The 17068-nt window shown below is 36.7% G+C and overlaps 3 protein-coding genes across 8 annotated transcripts; all 3 read right to left on the reverse strand.

Moving 5' to 3' along the window:
• Window positions 1–512: 512 nt before the first annotated feature.
• LOC111011460 (U-box domain-containing protein kinase family protein) lies at window positions 513–7801 on the reverse strand. Of its 4 annotated transcripts, none has more exons than XM_022285219.2 (10): window positions 7275–7801; window positions 5648–5769; window positions 5339–5460; window positions 4656–4760; window positions 4440–4552; window positions 4196–4326; window positions 3602–3736; window positions 2726–3253; window positions 1073–1819; window positions 513–934 (listed from the first exon to the last, which is right to left on the reverse strand). In XM_022285219.2, the coding sequence occupies exons 1-10, from the start codon at window positions 7456–7458 to the stop codon at window positions 905–907; spliced, it is 2217 nt and encodes a 738-aa protein (XP_022140911.1). In that variant the 5' UTR covers window positions 7459–7801; the 3' UTR covers window positions 513–904. The 4 variants fall into 4 exon arrangements, with proteins under 4 accessions (XP_022140911.1, XP_022140910.1, XP_087974917.1 ...); XM_022285218.2 differs by having other exon boundaries at window positions 513–965; window positions 7275–7798; XM_088118791.1 differs by lacking the exon at window positions 7275–7801 and adding an exon at window positions 6926–7127 and having other exon boundaries at window positions 513–965.
• Window positions 7802–8242: 441 nt separating this feature from the next.
• Window positions 8243–10360, reverse strand: LOC111011461 (large ribosomal subunit protein eL36). Its single transcript, XM_022285220.2, has 4 exons — window positions 10254–10360; window positions 9355–9459; window positions 8656–8855; window positions 8243–8509 (listed from the first exon to the last, which is right to left on the reverse strand). The coding sequence occupies exons 2-4, from the start codon at window positions 9454–9456 to the stop codon at window positions 8479–8481; spliced, it is 333 nt and encodes a 110-aa protein (XP_022140912.1). The 5' UTR covers window positions 9457–9459; window positions 10254–10360; the 3' UTR covers window positions 8243–8478.
• A 477-nt stretch (window positions 10361–10837) lies between these two features.
• LOC111011467 (uncharacterized) lies at window positions 10838–16510 on the reverse strand. Of its 3 annotated transcripts, XM_022285231.2 has the most exons (11): window positions 15938–16509; window positions 15357–15443; window positions 14964–15104; window positions 14008–14123; window positions 13631–13719; window positions 13402–13505; window positions 13232–13331; window positions 12738–12813; window positions 12527–12641; window positions 11894–12425; window positions 10838–11510 (listed from the first exon to the last, which is right to left on the reverse strand). In XM_022285231.2, exons 1-11 carry the CDS (start codon window positions 16242–16244, stop codon window positions 11006–11008), a joined length of 2172 nt encoding a protein of 723 aa, XP_022140923.1. In that variant the 5' UTR covers window positions 16245–16509; the 3' UTR covers window positions 10838–11005. The 3 variants fall into 3 exon arrangements, with proteins under 3 accessions (XP_022140923.1, XP_022140920.1, XP_022140921.1); XM_022285228.2 differs by having other exon boundaries at window positions 14008–15104; window positions 15938–16510; XM_022285229.2 differs by having other exon boundaries at window positions 14008–15104; window positions 15357–15453; window positions 15938–16195.
• Window positions 16511–17068: the final 558 nt, after the last annotated feature.

A 17068-nucleotide genomic window follows, 5' to 3' on the forward strand; every position in this document is an offset into this window, starting at 1 on the left:
TTTTAAATGTTTATGAAAGATTAAAGATAATATCGAAACTGTCTTTTTTTAATAAATGACAAAGTTTCAGAGTCATTGATTTACATTATGCTCAATCTATTTCTATAGTTTATCTACAGTTTACCTTTGATTTACAACAAGTTACAAGATCCTCACAGTTCTGAACTATTGAGTAATTTCTTGAAAGAGCAAATGGACACTTTTCATGACTTCTCAGGGTGAAATAAAATAGACTGTCTTGGTTAAAAGGTAGGATAAAAGTGTGTAGTCTACTTGGCATAAGAAAAAAGTTTAAAAAGTTTATGCCGCATTAAGTAAAGCTATATGATTTTGATTCCATTAACCCCTTCTTGTGTTGCCTCTTTTCTGTTTTCTTTCTCTACAAGACAAAAAGCTATCAAAAGAACTCCCTAAAGAATCTTTATCCCATGTTCTAAATGCATTCAATTCAAGATGAGAAAAGAAGTTCAACAAAGACAATCTTTATCTGACTGAGAAAGAGAAAATGATGCTGACAAGAACTCTAACCACTTTCACTTCCAATAGCATTATCAAAGCAAAAGTTGGGAATTACAAGTTACAATCAGACTCCATATCATCATCTAACAGAGGACCTAACTTTTAAATCAGAATTGATTCGACTATGTTTTGTATGGGTATATAACAATGTTCTGTACATCAAAGGATATAACTTATAAGTAAGTGACCTGTATGAAGTGATATTATGGGACAGTTTTGTACCAAGCCTCACCAGTTTGTAGTATTTTTCTGGACCGAAGTTGTCATAGTTGATGCTGCCACTCCTGAATTGCATTTAGAAGAGCATAATTTGGCACAAGATTACAGTGCTCGAGTTTAAGATTTGTCATTGGAGAAGTGTCGTGGCCACTTCCAAACCATCCTCTTATAGCATCTGCTTCGTATGTGAACCCATCTGCAGCAATGAGTGGATCTTTCATGATTTCCTGTAAAATCCTCTTATTGCATCACCTTCGTATGTAAATCAAGTTGCATATCTCTATAAAATACAAAGCAAACATGCTCTGAAAACCACTGTTAGCTAGATTTTTACCTGAAAAATGGGACACGTAAATTGGGCAGGTACTCGAGAATGTTTCTTCATACTCGAAAAGGATGTTGAGGCAATGGATCTCATAGGCTCCAAAACACTCCATAATTCTGAGACAAGGTCAAGCCTATTCGATTTGTCCCTCTCACAGCATCTTAATGCCACAAGAGCCAATTGTTCTGCTAGATCATGTGGCCAGTCTCCAGCTGATGAGTCCAAGATGGCACCAATCTTGTTATTTTCTAGAGCACATTTTACATCTTTTACAATTCCCGAAGGTGCTCTTCCAGTTAGAATTCGCAGCAAAGTAACACCAAAAGAGTAGATGTCTGATTCTGGAGTGAACCTTCCAGTCTGAAGGTATTCGGGATCAATATATGGATTATTTTCTTTTGACATATCATACGCGAAGGCAGAATTAAAGGCATTTTCTTCTCGTGGGATCAAGCGAGAGATGCCCAGGCCTCCAAGTTTGGCAATAAAGTTGGCATCAAGTAGGATTTTGCTGGGCTTTATATCTCCATGGACAATGCAAGGCTTGCTGTAATGGAGAAATATAAGAGCTGAGCAGATATCTGCAGCAACACGAATCCGTATTTGCCATGGAAGTGGGCGATTGTGATCTTTGCAGGCAAGTTGGTCTTCCAAGCTGCTATTTTTCAAATTCTCATAGACAATTAACCTAGATTCTGGACATGCTCCAATAATTGAAACCAGGTTGGGATGCCTTACCCTACTCAAGACCTCAACCTGTGATTTACCAATAAAAAACCAAAAAAAGTGAGAAGTCATCAACAAATGCATCTAAAAATATGTAGCTAAAAATCAGCTGCGTATACAATCATAAATTGGTAAACAAGATATGTATGTTAAAGAACACAGCGAGAAAGATTAAACTTATTCTAACATATCAACTCAAGTTTTTGGGTTAGTATAGTATCAAAGCTAAGTCTTAAATTTAAACTTTAATCATAGAGGTGTGAAAAGTGAACTCAAGTCTGATTCTGATAGATAAAGGATAGGAGATCAACTTTATTAAGTTCCCACTGTTATTTGTGTGTCATGCGTGTATTACCATAACAAGGCTGATAAGAGAATATGGTCAGAAATCCATAATAGAGTTCAATCTCAATAACTGAATAGATTATCTTCATGCATAAAGATACTATATAACCTCTAGCCTGCGCCCGCCCCAACTACATGCTTCAACAAGAATTAAACAAGGGTCTCTAATTTATATTAATAACCTACATTTTTGGTACGTTGATCTTCAAGCATACATGCAAAATTATTGAGATTATATTAGAATATTAAATTTAGACATGTAAAATTCTTGTCAATTTAGTAATGACTTTATAATGTACCATAAAATTTTTTCCCAACAATGAATGTTAAAATTTCATGAAAGTTTGTTTTTTCATTAAAAAAAAAAACAATGCATGTCAACGGAAAAGAAAAGTATGTTATATCAACAGCTTCTACAAGGAGTAGATCTTCAAATCATGAAACTAATAACGAATACTTGTACAGAGCGGATATATCCAATGATAATGCATCTTAAAACTGACCACTTCTTGAAGCAATTTGCTTTATAGAATCTTTTTCAAATGAGAATGCTGTGACAATGGACTTGCTTTACCATTGGCTAAGATTTACCTCGTATTGGAACTTTGATTGGGAATGAGAACCATATGAAGGAAACATTTTTATAGCAACATCCATGTGGCGAAGGAGGCCTTTATAGACACTACCATGTCTTCCCTCGCCAATCTTCCAGGAAGGGTCAAAATTTCTCGTTGCCTCAATTATCTCCATGAATGAGAATGTGGGCATTTCTGCACTGCGAAAATATGGAGGTTCACCTTTAACCATATTCTTCAGTTGTCTAAGCTTGTTCATTGCACCTTCGTGCTCTATCTGCAACTTATCCCGTTTCTCCTTGAAGCTTACTAAGAGGTCAACAGCTGCAAACAGCTTCTCCTCCAACTTCTTCACATCACACTGGTACTCTGAAGCTTTTCTCCCGAGTAACAATGTCTGCTCTTGAACATCGTGTAGTTCTTTCAAGAGCTCATCACGCTCTTTGTTCATCTTTTCTACTTCTAATTTTTCTCTCTCTAAAAGTTCTTCCATCTCTTTTCCTTCTTTCACCTCCTCCATACATGAGCTTTCTATTGATTTAGCCTGTAAGATGACCATAACAAAAAAAGATTTAGCCTGTAACAGACATAATAAGAACGTCCTTTGTAGAAAATGAAATAAACAGAATTAGAGTGCAGAACTCCCAAGGAAATCTTCATAATTCAATCGGAACAGTTAGTACACATTAAGCTTCCTTATCACATGCCCTCGTAACAATTAATCTGGCTGGCTCGCATTTGCATATAATAGTCTGCTGGAGGAGAGACGGACATTATACAACCTACCTATGAAACAAAATTTATATCCTGCCAACCTCAACTACCCTAAATCAACTCTTTCTTTCCCTGATCAAAATATTTTATACTACTTCAGGCAACAATCAGAAAATACCTTGAATTTTGCACCCGCAGCATCTTCCTCTTCCCAGGCCTTCACTCCTGCAAATTCTTTTATGGGCTTAACATTAATCATGGCTTCTTGCAAACCAGGACCCTGGATAACTGGTCGTCCCCTTTCTTTTACACCCTGCAAATTCATGATCCATCAATGATGTTTAAACGATGTTAGAAGATAGTTGAATTCCTCTGATAAGAATAAAAATGTATCAAATTTCCTTGTCTATTGAATACTATGCAAACTCAAATATGCTGAAGACCATAGTATGCAAAATCCATTGACCCTCGAATCTCAGCCAAGGGGGCCCTGGTGGTAAGTACTGATCAGGGATGTTTGGAGATACACTGAGGTCCTAGATTGTTGAAAATTTAATAACTTACACCTCTTGCTATCTCTCGGAGCAGGCCTTAGAATGGGTGAAGCCTCTCAGGAATACGTAGGTGGAGTACCCGAAACCCCATCATTAAAAAAGAGAGAGAGAGGAGATGTTCACCTTTCAGGTGCATCCCCATAATCACGTGAAAGATAACAGAAGGCATAACTGAAGCTATTTTCAAACTTCTGAATTGAGGGGATGTCTCTGCTCACCTCATTCTTTAACAATAGTATTGTCCTTGAAGTACCCAGGATTCCATTATTGGAGCATTTAGGATCCACCAAACCTTGAGATCTGAACCTGCTTAAAACTCCATCAAATGCATTCTCCTTTTCTTGAGTATCTGCAGAGTTCTGCAATAATGTAATTCTGCTTGTCTGCTTTTTGGAAACCAAAACAGCACAACAAGAAATACTCTACAGACCAGATGTCATGGAAATAAAGAATGTGAGGTACCTAGAAAACTCAATTGACAAGTCACAGACTCTGGTTTCAGATTGTTGGATTGGTTGGTTCCTATGTCCAAATTCTGCAGCAGCGGTGGATGGAATCTTCCCATTCTGCCCTCCCTGTTTTAATACTAATCTTACTTAGGTAGCGATGAACAAATAACACATGCAGCCAATTGAAGAAAGAATAAAAACCAATTCAAATTCTAAAATATCAAAGTACCTTGAGTATATAAGATGTCCTCTGCAGACAAGCCATATATGGCAGCACATCGGTGCTTGTTCGCATACAAAGAAAGCTTTATTGGATTTTAATCCAGTGGACCTCCTAAAAATTTTATTGAGTAAGTAAATCAAACGAAGAACCGCACTTTTTCTTTTTAATGAAAATATTTTAGAAATTTAAGTTCCAAAATGCTAAAACCATCCAGCTCCCTGAAGTGTAATTTATGCAATGCATTATCAATTAAAAGCAATAAAATTACTGTTAATATGCATAAGTCAGAAATCTTAATGAAAATATTTTAGAAATTTACATTCCAAAATGCTAAAACCGTCCAGCTTCCTGAAGTGTAATTTATGCAATGCATTATCAATTCAAAGCAATAAAATTACCGTTAATATGCATAAGTCAGAAATTCATATACCCCTTCGCTCAGTCATCCATTCTTATGGCTTGACAAATCGTTAAAACAAATAAAAGTGTATGCATTTTATACTCCTAAATGAATGCACTTGGATGTAAGCATTCTTCATGTTACGTAAATTATGCTTTTTAAGACTTGGAACTTGAATAAACAGATCCCACAAACATCATTAAAATGGTACTATACATATTTTGACACTAAACAGTAGCAAAAAGTCCAATTTCCTGGAAAGCTCATAATAACAGTAAATGATGCATACTTCAGATTGTATCTTTCTGCGTCTAAACCCATGACTAGCCATTTAATACTGTACTGAGCAATAATTTCAACGATCCCTCTCTCAACACTGTTTGTCTCAATCCATACCTTTTGGGCTTGTACCTACAAATATAAGTCAATTTATTGATTATACTGAGATATAATCAAAACCGATAAAACACTTCTCATTGATTAATATGACAAGTACAAACTTATCATCCACCCATTCATTAACATTCTCATGCAGGCACAACTTGGTCTTTGTAGTAACTAAATTAATGTCAAATAAACATGGGAAATGAAATGGTACCCCCAGTTTGGCAAGAATGGCAACATATTGATTAAGAGGTTCAAAAGGCTTCTGCCTTCCAGGTTCCTCAAATGCCTTGGCTATCTGCTCTTTTAGTGTATTGGACGATGGCCCTTCATTTCCTGCATGTAAGGATAACATTTTATAGGAACATTTATGATATGAAAGCTAAGTCGTAATAAACTCATCATATTAACTTGCAGTCAGATGACGTTAAAAAAAGGCAAAAGGAACCGGCATTAGAAGTCCACAATTGTACATTACATTAGTTCTTAAATGTATACACTATCAGAATGCGTGAATTTTTTGGAAATGTTAAATACTTTAATGGCACTGACCAACTATTAGGACTCTTTTGTTTGTTGTTCTTGGTATTTTAAGGAATATAATCATCTTGCATAGACATTTCCCTTCCTTAAAACTCAAAACAAAAATAAGAATTTTATTAGACAGTTTCATTATTATTCACACAATAATCTATTAGAATCAATCGAAATTAAATGTCCATGATATTTAGCTGCCACTATAAAAGATTTGGATAACAACAAAAAATATTGTCTAATGCAACCTCAGTACCTCACATTCGAATTTCCAGAACGTTTATTGTGCATGATTGTGATGCTCACATTTATAGACTTTGTTTTTATTCTTGTTACTCACCCTATCAGTCCATATATAACATATTTTCTTACATAAAATATAACAAGTAAATTTTAAAGAGGAAAACTTCTAGATTCCTGCCTGAGTGTCCACACAAACCTTTGAGATTCTCCCCCAAACAAAAAACTCGATCTCATAATTTATATTCAAGTATTTTATTCACTGCATTTCCATTGAGGCATGGGAACACCTTGTCTCCATGGCCCTTAGGCTGTTTCGATTGAATCCTTAATGAATATCTTTTCTGTTCCCTATGAAAAAAAATATACCCATTGACTGCATTAGTATATCCTATAAATGAAAAATTAGAAATTCTTCCTTACATTTTGTACCTATGTTAAATTTGATCGATAATTTTTTTAAGAATACTATTTTTATTATTATTATTTTGTGTTATTAGCCATCTAGTACAAATGTGATAAGTCCCACCCAACCCATGACACAATTTACAAAAACTATTGTAGTTGAACCCACTCTCATCAATCAAGAAATCCGGCAGGGTTTGACTTCTGCCAGAGGACTTGACCAAAAACCACATCCCAAGGGGGAGCAATAGCATACTTGAGTTCAATCCAACCAGAACCTCTACACAAATCCGGGATCCCTAGCAGTACCAACCTGGGTGAATCAATAACTTCCCTCAACAAAAACGCGGAACGGTGATTGAAGTCAGGGAATGGGAGGCCATGAAGGCAGTAATATTGAGGCTACTGAGTGGGAATAGTAAACGGACTCTCGGTCATATGTTACTCAACGCATACTCCTAACACCTGGACATCCAACCTTCGCTAAGCAAATGATCTTTTATCCCCACACCAAATGACAAAGGTTGAGCTGACACTACCAACATAGTGTAAACTGAAGTAAATCAGACCCAGATTTCAACTCGAATCTTGTTTTTTTCCCATGTTCTAAACATCATCAAATCGCAGCAACATAAATGAGATTCCAAAGTTAGAGAACTCACTCAGACCAACACCAGGGGGAGGTGGATGAACGTGAAGCAGACAAAAATTCTTCCCCGCGAAGTTGTGGACAGCCCAAATTAGCGTAGTCTTGGTCTCGTCCACATTCGTGCCCACCGCAACAAATATAGTATGCTCAACATCGAATACCAGCTGTTGTCCAATCTCCTCGGCAGTGCCGCCCATGGTATGGTATGGTATAATAAGAAGCTACCAAATGGGAATTAGCATAGCAATCGAATTCCGACACCTCTCCAGATCACTGTACCATTGAGAATTTGGAGGAGGGAAGGGGCTGGGGAATAGTTGAGGATCACCGTCATTTGACCCATAGAGCTCTTCGATTAAGGCGGTGCCTGCCTCAACTCGCCGGAGACCGGACGAGACGACTCGTTCGTGACTCGTGAGTCTCCCACTGAAGAAACAGACAGAGAAAAGAGAGAGAAGGATGCTTGCTTTGCTAGCTTGAAAATCTGACGTGGTTATGATTCTCCGAGTGCTCCATTTGCGATTTTGAGGAATTCTTTTTCCATAAATAAACGTTTACTTTTAATAAAGTGCATTTAGAATTACATAGTTAATAAAACTTTAAGAACATTTTACATTTGTGATTTCATACAACTCTTGTCGAAATTACATATTGATTTTTCACTAATCTAGGCCTAGGCCCATCTTGGACTAACTCAACTAAATCAGAAAGCAATATTCAACAACAAAATCAACAAAATACATTGCAACCTACATTATTTAGACTGGCTAAAATTATTCACTCCTTTGGGGTCAATCAAACATACAAATCAAATTTTAAATCCACATTGTACAAACTTAACTCTGAAGCAAATACTTTTTAACGTTTAATTTCCAATTTGGGGCATCACCTACAGTCACATTGTAAATTCGAGAATCCTGGAATGTGGAAATTCGGGGAAATTACCCTAATACGAAAATTAACAGTTTTCTACAACAAAAATAAAGCATTCTCAAGGCTAATGGCAATTATATCAAAAAAGATACAAATGGCCCAAGGTTCGTACAAATAAGAAGACACGTAAAAATTAAAATATAAGTTCTAAAAACCATCATAATTAATCTAACACAAGGTTGAAAATGCAACTGAATTTCATTCTGGATAACAAAAATAGCAAAATCTAAAACATGTCTTTAAGATTTTGGGAATTTGAGGCTTCAAAATTAATCAGACAGGTTTCACTTTTTCTTCTCACCGCCTCCACCAGCTCTGTATCAAAAAAATTCAAAGAAACAAGATGTGAGTAAGCAATATAATCGAATCAAGAAATTTCATTGATAGCATGTCGAAGTAAATATTAGACATAAAGAATTCAATCATAAAGAGGAGAGAAATTGAAGGCCTTCTAAAAATACCTCATCTTGCGGAGAACACTCGACATCTCTTCTCTCTTCTTCTTAGCCCTCTTGTGAGTTCCGAGCTTTCTTTTAGCTACTTTTAGTGCTCTCTTGTCCTTTCCAACTTTAAGAAGCTCAGTGATTCTCTTCTCATATGGTGCAAACCCAGCAACTTCCCGGATCAAGCTCCTCACAAAGAGAACTCTTTTGCTAGTTTTCTGCAGAGACAATAGACATTAACGTCAATGACTTCTACAAGGCGACAACTAAAATTATTTTGAATGAAATTAATATTCCAGAACCAAACACGTTTCAATTCACATGAGAAGAAAAATGTTTGAGTATGCTCAAGAGTCTACCAAAGAAGAGTATTTTGCAAGATTTCAACATTGTCAATCAAATTGATGACAAGCAGAAATTAATAATTAATGCATGGAAGGTAAGAAATAAATTATCTTCAAAAGAAACTGATAATGATCCAAATAGGTTTACGTTCAGACTTTCTATTGACATGATAATGGGAAGCAAAATAATCAAATGCATACTCACGAGCTATCCCCTTCGCATTTCAGATTCCATTGGGTAAAAAACTTAAAATTGAGAAAACCAACTATACAAAGTAGAAAGCTTCTTTTTTTTTCATATAAGACTTAGACACGGAATAGTTTAAATAATATATATAATCATGTGTGTTAAACGAAGCAAAAATAAACTCACTCCTTTACGATCTGAGGGGCGTGGAGCCAACTCTTTCTTTGTAACAACATGGCCTTTGTTAAGTCCAACAAAGAGACCAGAATTCGGCTGCTTCGGAGCCATTGCCTGTTCAAAAATAGTTACATTAGCCTAAAAAACCAAATATACTGTCGAACCAGAAGTAAGGAAGTTCAGGGGGTGGGTTGGGAATTCAAACTTATTATTATTTGACAAATCCGGAGCATGCAAGAAGCATCTATTCTCAGCAAACCCCAAACAAGAAAAAATATGAAAGGTAAAAACGATTGAACAACAAGAGTTGGCACTGATGCCAACTCGGCGAGCTCCAACCAGAAACAAAGATCCCACGTACAACCGTCATCTATAAATCTATGAGATGGGGAAATCGAACTTGGAGGCGACGTAATCAAACCTGAACAGTCCGGCGGCGGCGGAGATGGGACGGAAAAATTGAGAGTTTCGATTCTGTGAATCTGAGAAAAAAATCGAGAGGGAAGGGGAGGGGGAGAGAAGGAGGCGGTCGGCTGGGTGTAGGATTAGGTTTTTTCAAAATTATATATAATATGATTAAGGGGAAGATTAGGGTTTTTCGAAGAAAAAAAGGGGCGGGGCGGGGACTTCAGCGTGCTGCACTCTACGTAAGTTCAGAAAACTTATTAAGGATTTAAACTTCAAAGAAACAAAAGCTAGAAACTACTTGTATGATCCAGAAAAAAGGAAAAGAAACGTAAATTTCTAAGGAACATTAAAGCATATTGGCATTTGAACTTCAGCATACTGTACTCTCAGCCATTAAACAGATAAAATAGAATAAAAATCTACGGCATCGATCTGAGAAGTACGTGCAACAAAAAGCGAAAGAAGAACTCCGGAAGAGCTTGATAGAATTTGTGAATTACCTTCTCAGATGGACCAGAACGGAGGCGAGCGAAGAAACTAGGGTTTTCAGAGCTTTCTTTTATAGCAAAATATTGGCGAGTGATGGGTAACTAAGGGGCTTTTGGGCTTTCTTCTGTAAATGTTATTGGGCTTCTTTTAGCAAGTAGCTAATTGGGCCCGGGAAAGAAGTGAAGCCCAAATTAGAAACGACCATTACCTTATCCGTAAATTTTGGAATGAGTTTATATTGTAATTACTATTGTGAAATTGATTAATATTGTTTCTTTTTTTTCCTCCTTTTTTAATTTTATATTGTTTATTGTCCCTTATCATTTTCTAACGAAATTGAATTCTAATTAAATTCATTTCCAACAAATATATTATTTCAAAAAATAATATATAAATCATTCCATTTGTTTTTTTAGTAAAATATAATAAATTCGAACTCATGATTTTTTATAGAGACAAATGTAATGATTTAGAGACAAAATCATTACACTTGATTTGATTATTTTTAATATATTTGATTTGAAATCATAACCTTTTGATTAGAGACGAGTGTCAATTACTACTGAGTTAAGTTCATTATCGACAGCTTATCCAATTTGATTAAATAGCTACACATGAATTTAAATGTGTAGGGATTTATGGTAGATTTGGACTGAAGTTTCCATTATAGGAGAGTGCCTTACAAAATTTTCCAAAATAGACTAGACGCCAACTTTATTGTGCTCTTCAGAATTACAATACATAGAAAACTCAACTCAGCTGCTCAATCACCATACGATGTTTTGAACTTTTGGGTAATTTTCTCTACTCCTTCCCTACAATCTCCCACAACTCGCTTTGCTCCCTCTTTCAGCGCCAACCTCAACTCCGCAGTGCTCTGTTGCAGCTCACTTGTTGATCTACTTGCCCTTGAAATGGCCACTTCCTTTAGATCTTCAGCCTGTTTTCCAGCGTCGGAAACCCATTGCCTCAAGTTTGATATTAGTAAAGCTATCTTCTCGATGATCTTGTCGACTATCTCTTTGGATTTCCCTCTTAGTTCTGCAGCCATTACTTTCAGCTTGTCCATTAAGTTCTCGGCCCTGTCGACAGTTTCTTTGACTGAAAACTGTTTGCTAGAATCGAGCCAAGTATCGCCAGCGGATTCCTGTTCACGGAGATCGCTGTCAACGACAACTTTGATTCCACGCCTTTCCCAGCGATCTCTAGCCTCTTCAAGTGCTTTGGCTTGTTCTCTTGCTCTTTTCGCTTCGTCCTCTGCCCAAGCTCTGCGTGACAAAATAGAAGACATGGAGATGGAAGTAAACTGTCATGATGCAGATTGGAATCTTTCATTTGTGGGTGAAGGTAAACCAAAATTTGTGTTTTTTCCATGGGGAACAAAATTTTTTCATCTAAGGCAGAAAAATGTTTCATATATCACACGAATACAGACAAAAGAGGGCGTTAAAACCGCTTCATAAATGATCCGGAGGCTATGACAATAATCTTACTCCCGATGATTCTGTATTTTCCTTATTAGTTATATTTATATATTTCTTCATAACCACAAACAAATCCAGGGATACTTTCCTCAATAACCCATTGGTAAATTCAATGATTTCATGTTCAATGTTGGCATCATAAAAGAAAAAGGCTGCAAAAACCTTACCTGGCCATGGACAACGCCTTTCTCTCGACCTCAAGCTCATATTGCAGGCGGGCAATCTCCTGGTTTTCGATTTCAGCTTCTTTCCTGAGTTTATTGATTCTTTCCTTTTCATAAGATACCTCTACTTTATTACTCATCAGGCCTTGCAACTGCTCCTCCAACTCATTCCTTAATCTTGAAAAAACTTCCATTTCCGATTCAATGGCAGCATGTTCCTTCATCAAGGCGAGATTTTCTCTCTCTCTTTCTGATCTTAATCTCTCCAGCTCTTGCTTTGCCTCTTCTGCCATTTTCTCCACGGCATCGACCTTTTCCCTTTCAATTGAGAGTTGTTTCTCAAAGCTGGCATTAATATCTTTCTCAACTTGAGCTACTAGAGCACCATGTGCAGCAACTGCATTTTCTGCCATTGATTCTGCTTCAATCCTTGCAAGCTCCTCACTTACTATATCAGAAGCCTCCCCAGTTGCAAGAGCAATGGCAGCTTGTGCTTTTGTTACAGGCTTATCCGGCTGGAAAAGCCTTGTATATCCTTTAAGAAGCAAAGTTAGTTTTAAAATGGATACGTCAACCACAAAATTTGAATGTTTTGCAAGGAAAAACAGTTTACGAATTTCAATAACATGTACCCACCAAATGCTAGAGCTATAATTCCATGCTCTCCTACAGAGAGATCAGCAACAAGGGCAGGACAAGCATCGGGATGGATCTTATCAGTATCTATAAATCCAGAAACTTGGTGGAGCATCTGCATATAGTCAAGCCAAAGTTTGATAAAAATGAGAATTACACACATAAAATTGGAAATGAGGAAACCAAAAAGTCAAGTTTCAGATGATTTGACCTTTCTATCTGCCTCTGGCAACTGTCTTTTCTCGAGGGCCATCTTCCAACTCACAAGATCTTGACGTGATAGGGGGCTGCAGGTTTGGATACAGCATAATAGTAGAAGCAATTTTAGCTCATTTAAGGGGTTGAGGGGAGACCAACCACAAACCAAAGAGAGCCAGTCAATGCAATTGAATATTTAAAAAGTACTGAGATTAGCCGGTAATAAAAGGCTTTGGCATGAGGCAACATCACATGTTCATGCACTCTTTCAGAGATAGACAATACACTTACTTTAATCTTTAAATGTTGCATACGTGTTTATCAACCTAGAGAATCAGAAACCATGAAGAAAAACAAGAGAACTTCCTTTTAGAAGTCAAAATATATCAGGTGAATGATATATCTAATCAACAAGTGGAAAGATACATAATGATGATGATTAAAATGAAAGAATAATGCAAACGGAAACAAATGATAAAAAGTAAATATCCCTAAACGGTGAATAACCTTTCGGGAGAGAAATAAAAAGGACCCTGGTCTTCATCAAAGGAAGAAAGAATGTCATGTCTCGAAAGTTTGCTTGAAATCAGTCCAGCTTCTGCCAAACCTGAAATATATAGATGAATTAGACAATATAACAAAAAAGCTCTTATCTCAAAGTCAAACATCCTACTGACCTTGAATAGATGCAAAATCAGGATCTTCGGGAGTAATATCATCAAATGCCAACTCAGTAACATTCTCTATATACATTGCTGGATATACTTTAGATGTTGTGTTCCTATGGATGAAGACAATTTAATTGTATCACCAGTTATATTCAGGTAAAATTATAAATCAAAAGGTTAACCAATTCAAGATCCTAAAGTCCAAATCCTTCGGTGAACTATAAGCAGTGATAGTTACCTTGAAAGAGCACTGCTTGCAGACACCAGCCAACGAGCATATTCCCGACGTGTACATAGATCACTAGGTTCAACCTCAGCCTCTATCACCTGAAGAATTTACAAACTTTAAGATACATGATTCAGTTATTATAACCAGGCTATATTGTACTTCAAAAAACCTAGGAAAATTGGTCCATTATCTTCTGTGTCAAAACCCCTAGCTGTGTGTTAGCCAGTCGGAAGCTACAGGCTCTCAAGCGGTATAATTATTATTTTTTCCGCAAAGGTAGCGGTATAATTATTATTCAGACAGTAGGCAGAGTAGAATATGCTAAGAAAAATGCAACAAAACGAACATTCTGATGGGCCTGAGTTTGGAAATGCATCACACAGTACCTTTAAAACTTGCAGTGCTGACAATGCCTGCCCCTGAACCTGATCCACAACTGCAGGAACTAGGACCTTTCCAGGAAGTGTTTTTATAGCTGCAGAAGCCAAAGGAGCAGGAACACCTGCAGAAGAAAATAAAATCCCTTGTAGTTCCGGTTTGGCAGCAGTACTATTCATGATAGTTTCATGATCTTTCTCTTGAACATCAACCAATGGATAAGCTGTGACAGAGACAAATGCTGCTTCAGATAATCCTCTTTCTATTTGCTGTTCTAAGGTTGATGTAGTTGCCTCAGATAAGAGCCTTTCAGTTTTGGTGGGGTTCAGAACTTGTTTAGATGATTCAGTCACAGTCTCTCTGTCAACAAATCCTGATTCCTTGGCTGTGTCGCCAGACACGCTAGAAAGTTCATGCAACGAAGAATCTGAAATTTCATTAAGAGGCCCAGGTGGTTCATACTGGTTGCCAGAATTATGGTTTGATGTACTATCATCATAGAGTGGTAACTTCTCAGGTACTAGGTTCATTTTATGCTCAGAGCTGAAATCATAATTTTCACTAGTGTCAGGTGTTTCATCCTGAATATCAGTTTTAGGGTTTAATGAATTAGTATTAGAATTAGAAGAGTTATCTGGGCCATCTTTCAATATGTTCATTTCAGGTTCAGAATTTAAGACTTCTGTACCAACAGCATGACAGTCGTTTCCATCTTTAGAACCGGAAGCTACACTAGAATCAGTCTCCATAAGTGAACTCAAACTTCCGGCAGCAACTGACGTAACAGCTGATGGGGAATCAGATTGGAAATCTTCTTGGAAGGAAGCAACATTATTGACATCATTATTGCTGGATGAAGATTCAACATCATTTCCTGATAACTTCTCGACATCAACACCATCACCAACTGTATTTTTGTCGAGATCTTCATTTTCTGTATATGAAGAAGATTCCTCATGATTACCTGTTTTACCAGCGAGAGTTCTATCATCTGCATTCACACTGTTATCTTCTTTTTCATTTTCACCCAGCCTATCATTTCCAGTATCAGAGTCCAATAATAATTCTTGCTGCGTACTTAAGGCCTCCATTTGTGGCTTTTGTCCTACAAATTATAATTGTAGTAAGAAGAATAAGAAAAAAAAAGGTCGGATTACAGAATTAGGGACAATAGTCTTTTGTTTTTTTTTTTTTTACAATAAACATTTTATTGAATTGGGGACGATAGTTTATAAACAAGAGTATGAAATAAAGCCAAATGACTGCTTGCACATAGAATGAAAACATTCCTCGGTCACTCTCTCAACTAATTCAACATCAAGTCTGTTATAGCCACAATATGCAAGTTAGAACTTACTGGAACTATTCTGCTTGCTTATTGACCATGCTGCAAAGGTGATTCCCGAAACAAGAATGAATCCAGTAATTCCAATTCCCACCAACCCTGAAAGAAACTACTTCAAAACCATTACTGAATTAACTGATAGCGGAAAACTAAAAACATAAATGAGCAGTCAAGCACATAAGGTTGAAAATTCTTAAACTTCATCCATACGAAAATCTCAAAATGAAAAATTGTTTCCAGGAACTATTAAACATCATTATAGGCATTGCCAATCAACGTGTTCAACAACAAAGTGACCCAACTTGATAATCAATTGATATTTACCATGTCATCAGAACCACATTAACAGCAAGAGTTTTTTGTTACTAAGATAACGGCAATGTAACCCAACATGGGGCGAGAAGAATTTCCCCAGCAATTTGTTCAAATCCTATATAGCCGGCTCTCCTTCAAAAATAGCAAGAAAAAGAAAGGCCCAAGATAATAGAAAATTACAGCTCCATAAGACATTGAGATTCTCGTTTCCCCCTTCTTCTCAGCAATCAAACAGACCGCAACGAAAAATCATAATGAAAATTTAAAAAGTGCAGTACCTCCAAACCACGTCTTTCTCCGCAAGTCCAAAACCTCCTCCCCGGAATCCGATTCCGACCACCCTGAGAATCCATCGCCTGTCGAATCCGATCGAGCAAAACAAACTCCACTACGGCGCTGCCCATTTGCTCTTTCGATTATCGCGCCATTATAAACAATAGGATAACAAGTCATGCGGACCCGAGGATCCAGCTTCCTCACTCTCGCCCGAACAAGAACTGAAGGGAATTTCGCGCAATTCTTGCAATTCAGCGCTAGCCGAAGCTGGAGAGAGATCGGTGAACACGTGGCAGGAGTGGAAGCCATGAAAATTCCTACTCCAATAGCAGATTGAACAACTCGCAAGAAATTGAAGAAGTTTGAAGAAAAGGGTCGGATTCAGGTAGCTTTGCAGATAATTTAAGCATGAATTGGGAAAACAAAAAAACGGGTTGAATTGCAGAAAGTATGGAGTAAAAATGAGTAGGGTTTTTGGTGGTTAAGAGGGTGGAAGAAAAGGAAGACTTTTTAGTTATCTTTCTATCCCAACGAAGAAGAAGAATGTTTTTTCTTCCTCCTTATGTTTCCCGTCTGTCGTCACTTCGAAGGTTGAACAAGGTAACTCCAAGGAGACAAATTAATTGGATATTATTTTATGTTAAAATTAATTAATTAGATCAAGAGTTTTTCCTTTTCCTGTTCCATGCGTTCAATATTATTACTTTGAGAGTTAAATAATCGATAAAATGGTCTATGTGAATTATGAACTTCATTACTACTACTGTTGCCTTGTGAATTTTTTCTATTTTTAGAATTTTCCTTCACTAACTGCCAACAAAAAACAGATATATATCTACCATTAAAAAATTAGAGTTTGAACCTCTATCCTTACATACATCAAATAAATAGAAAAAATAATATGAGTAAAGGATCTAAAAAAGTCATAAAGAACAACCAAATATATTTATATGAAGAATTAGAATGTCCTCAGTACCAACAAAAAAAAAATAGATAACCACGATTTCAATTGGATGAAAATTTTCAAGCTAAAAAGAAAACAAAAGGGAGAAAATATAGTAAACTATGGAAGCTTTAATCTCAATAACTTTGCGTGTTAGTCGAGTTGAAGACTTTTTCTTTCGAGATATAAT

Source organism: Momordica charantia (assembly GCF_013281855.1).
Source record: "Momordica charantia cultivar OHB3-1 chromosome 10 unlocalized genomic scaffold, Mcharantia_2.0 BLBB01000010.1, whole genome shotgun sequence".
Taxonomy (NCBI): Eukaryota; Viridiplantae; Streptophyta; class Magnoliopsida; order Cucurbitales; family Cucurbitaceae; genus Momordica; species Momordica charantia.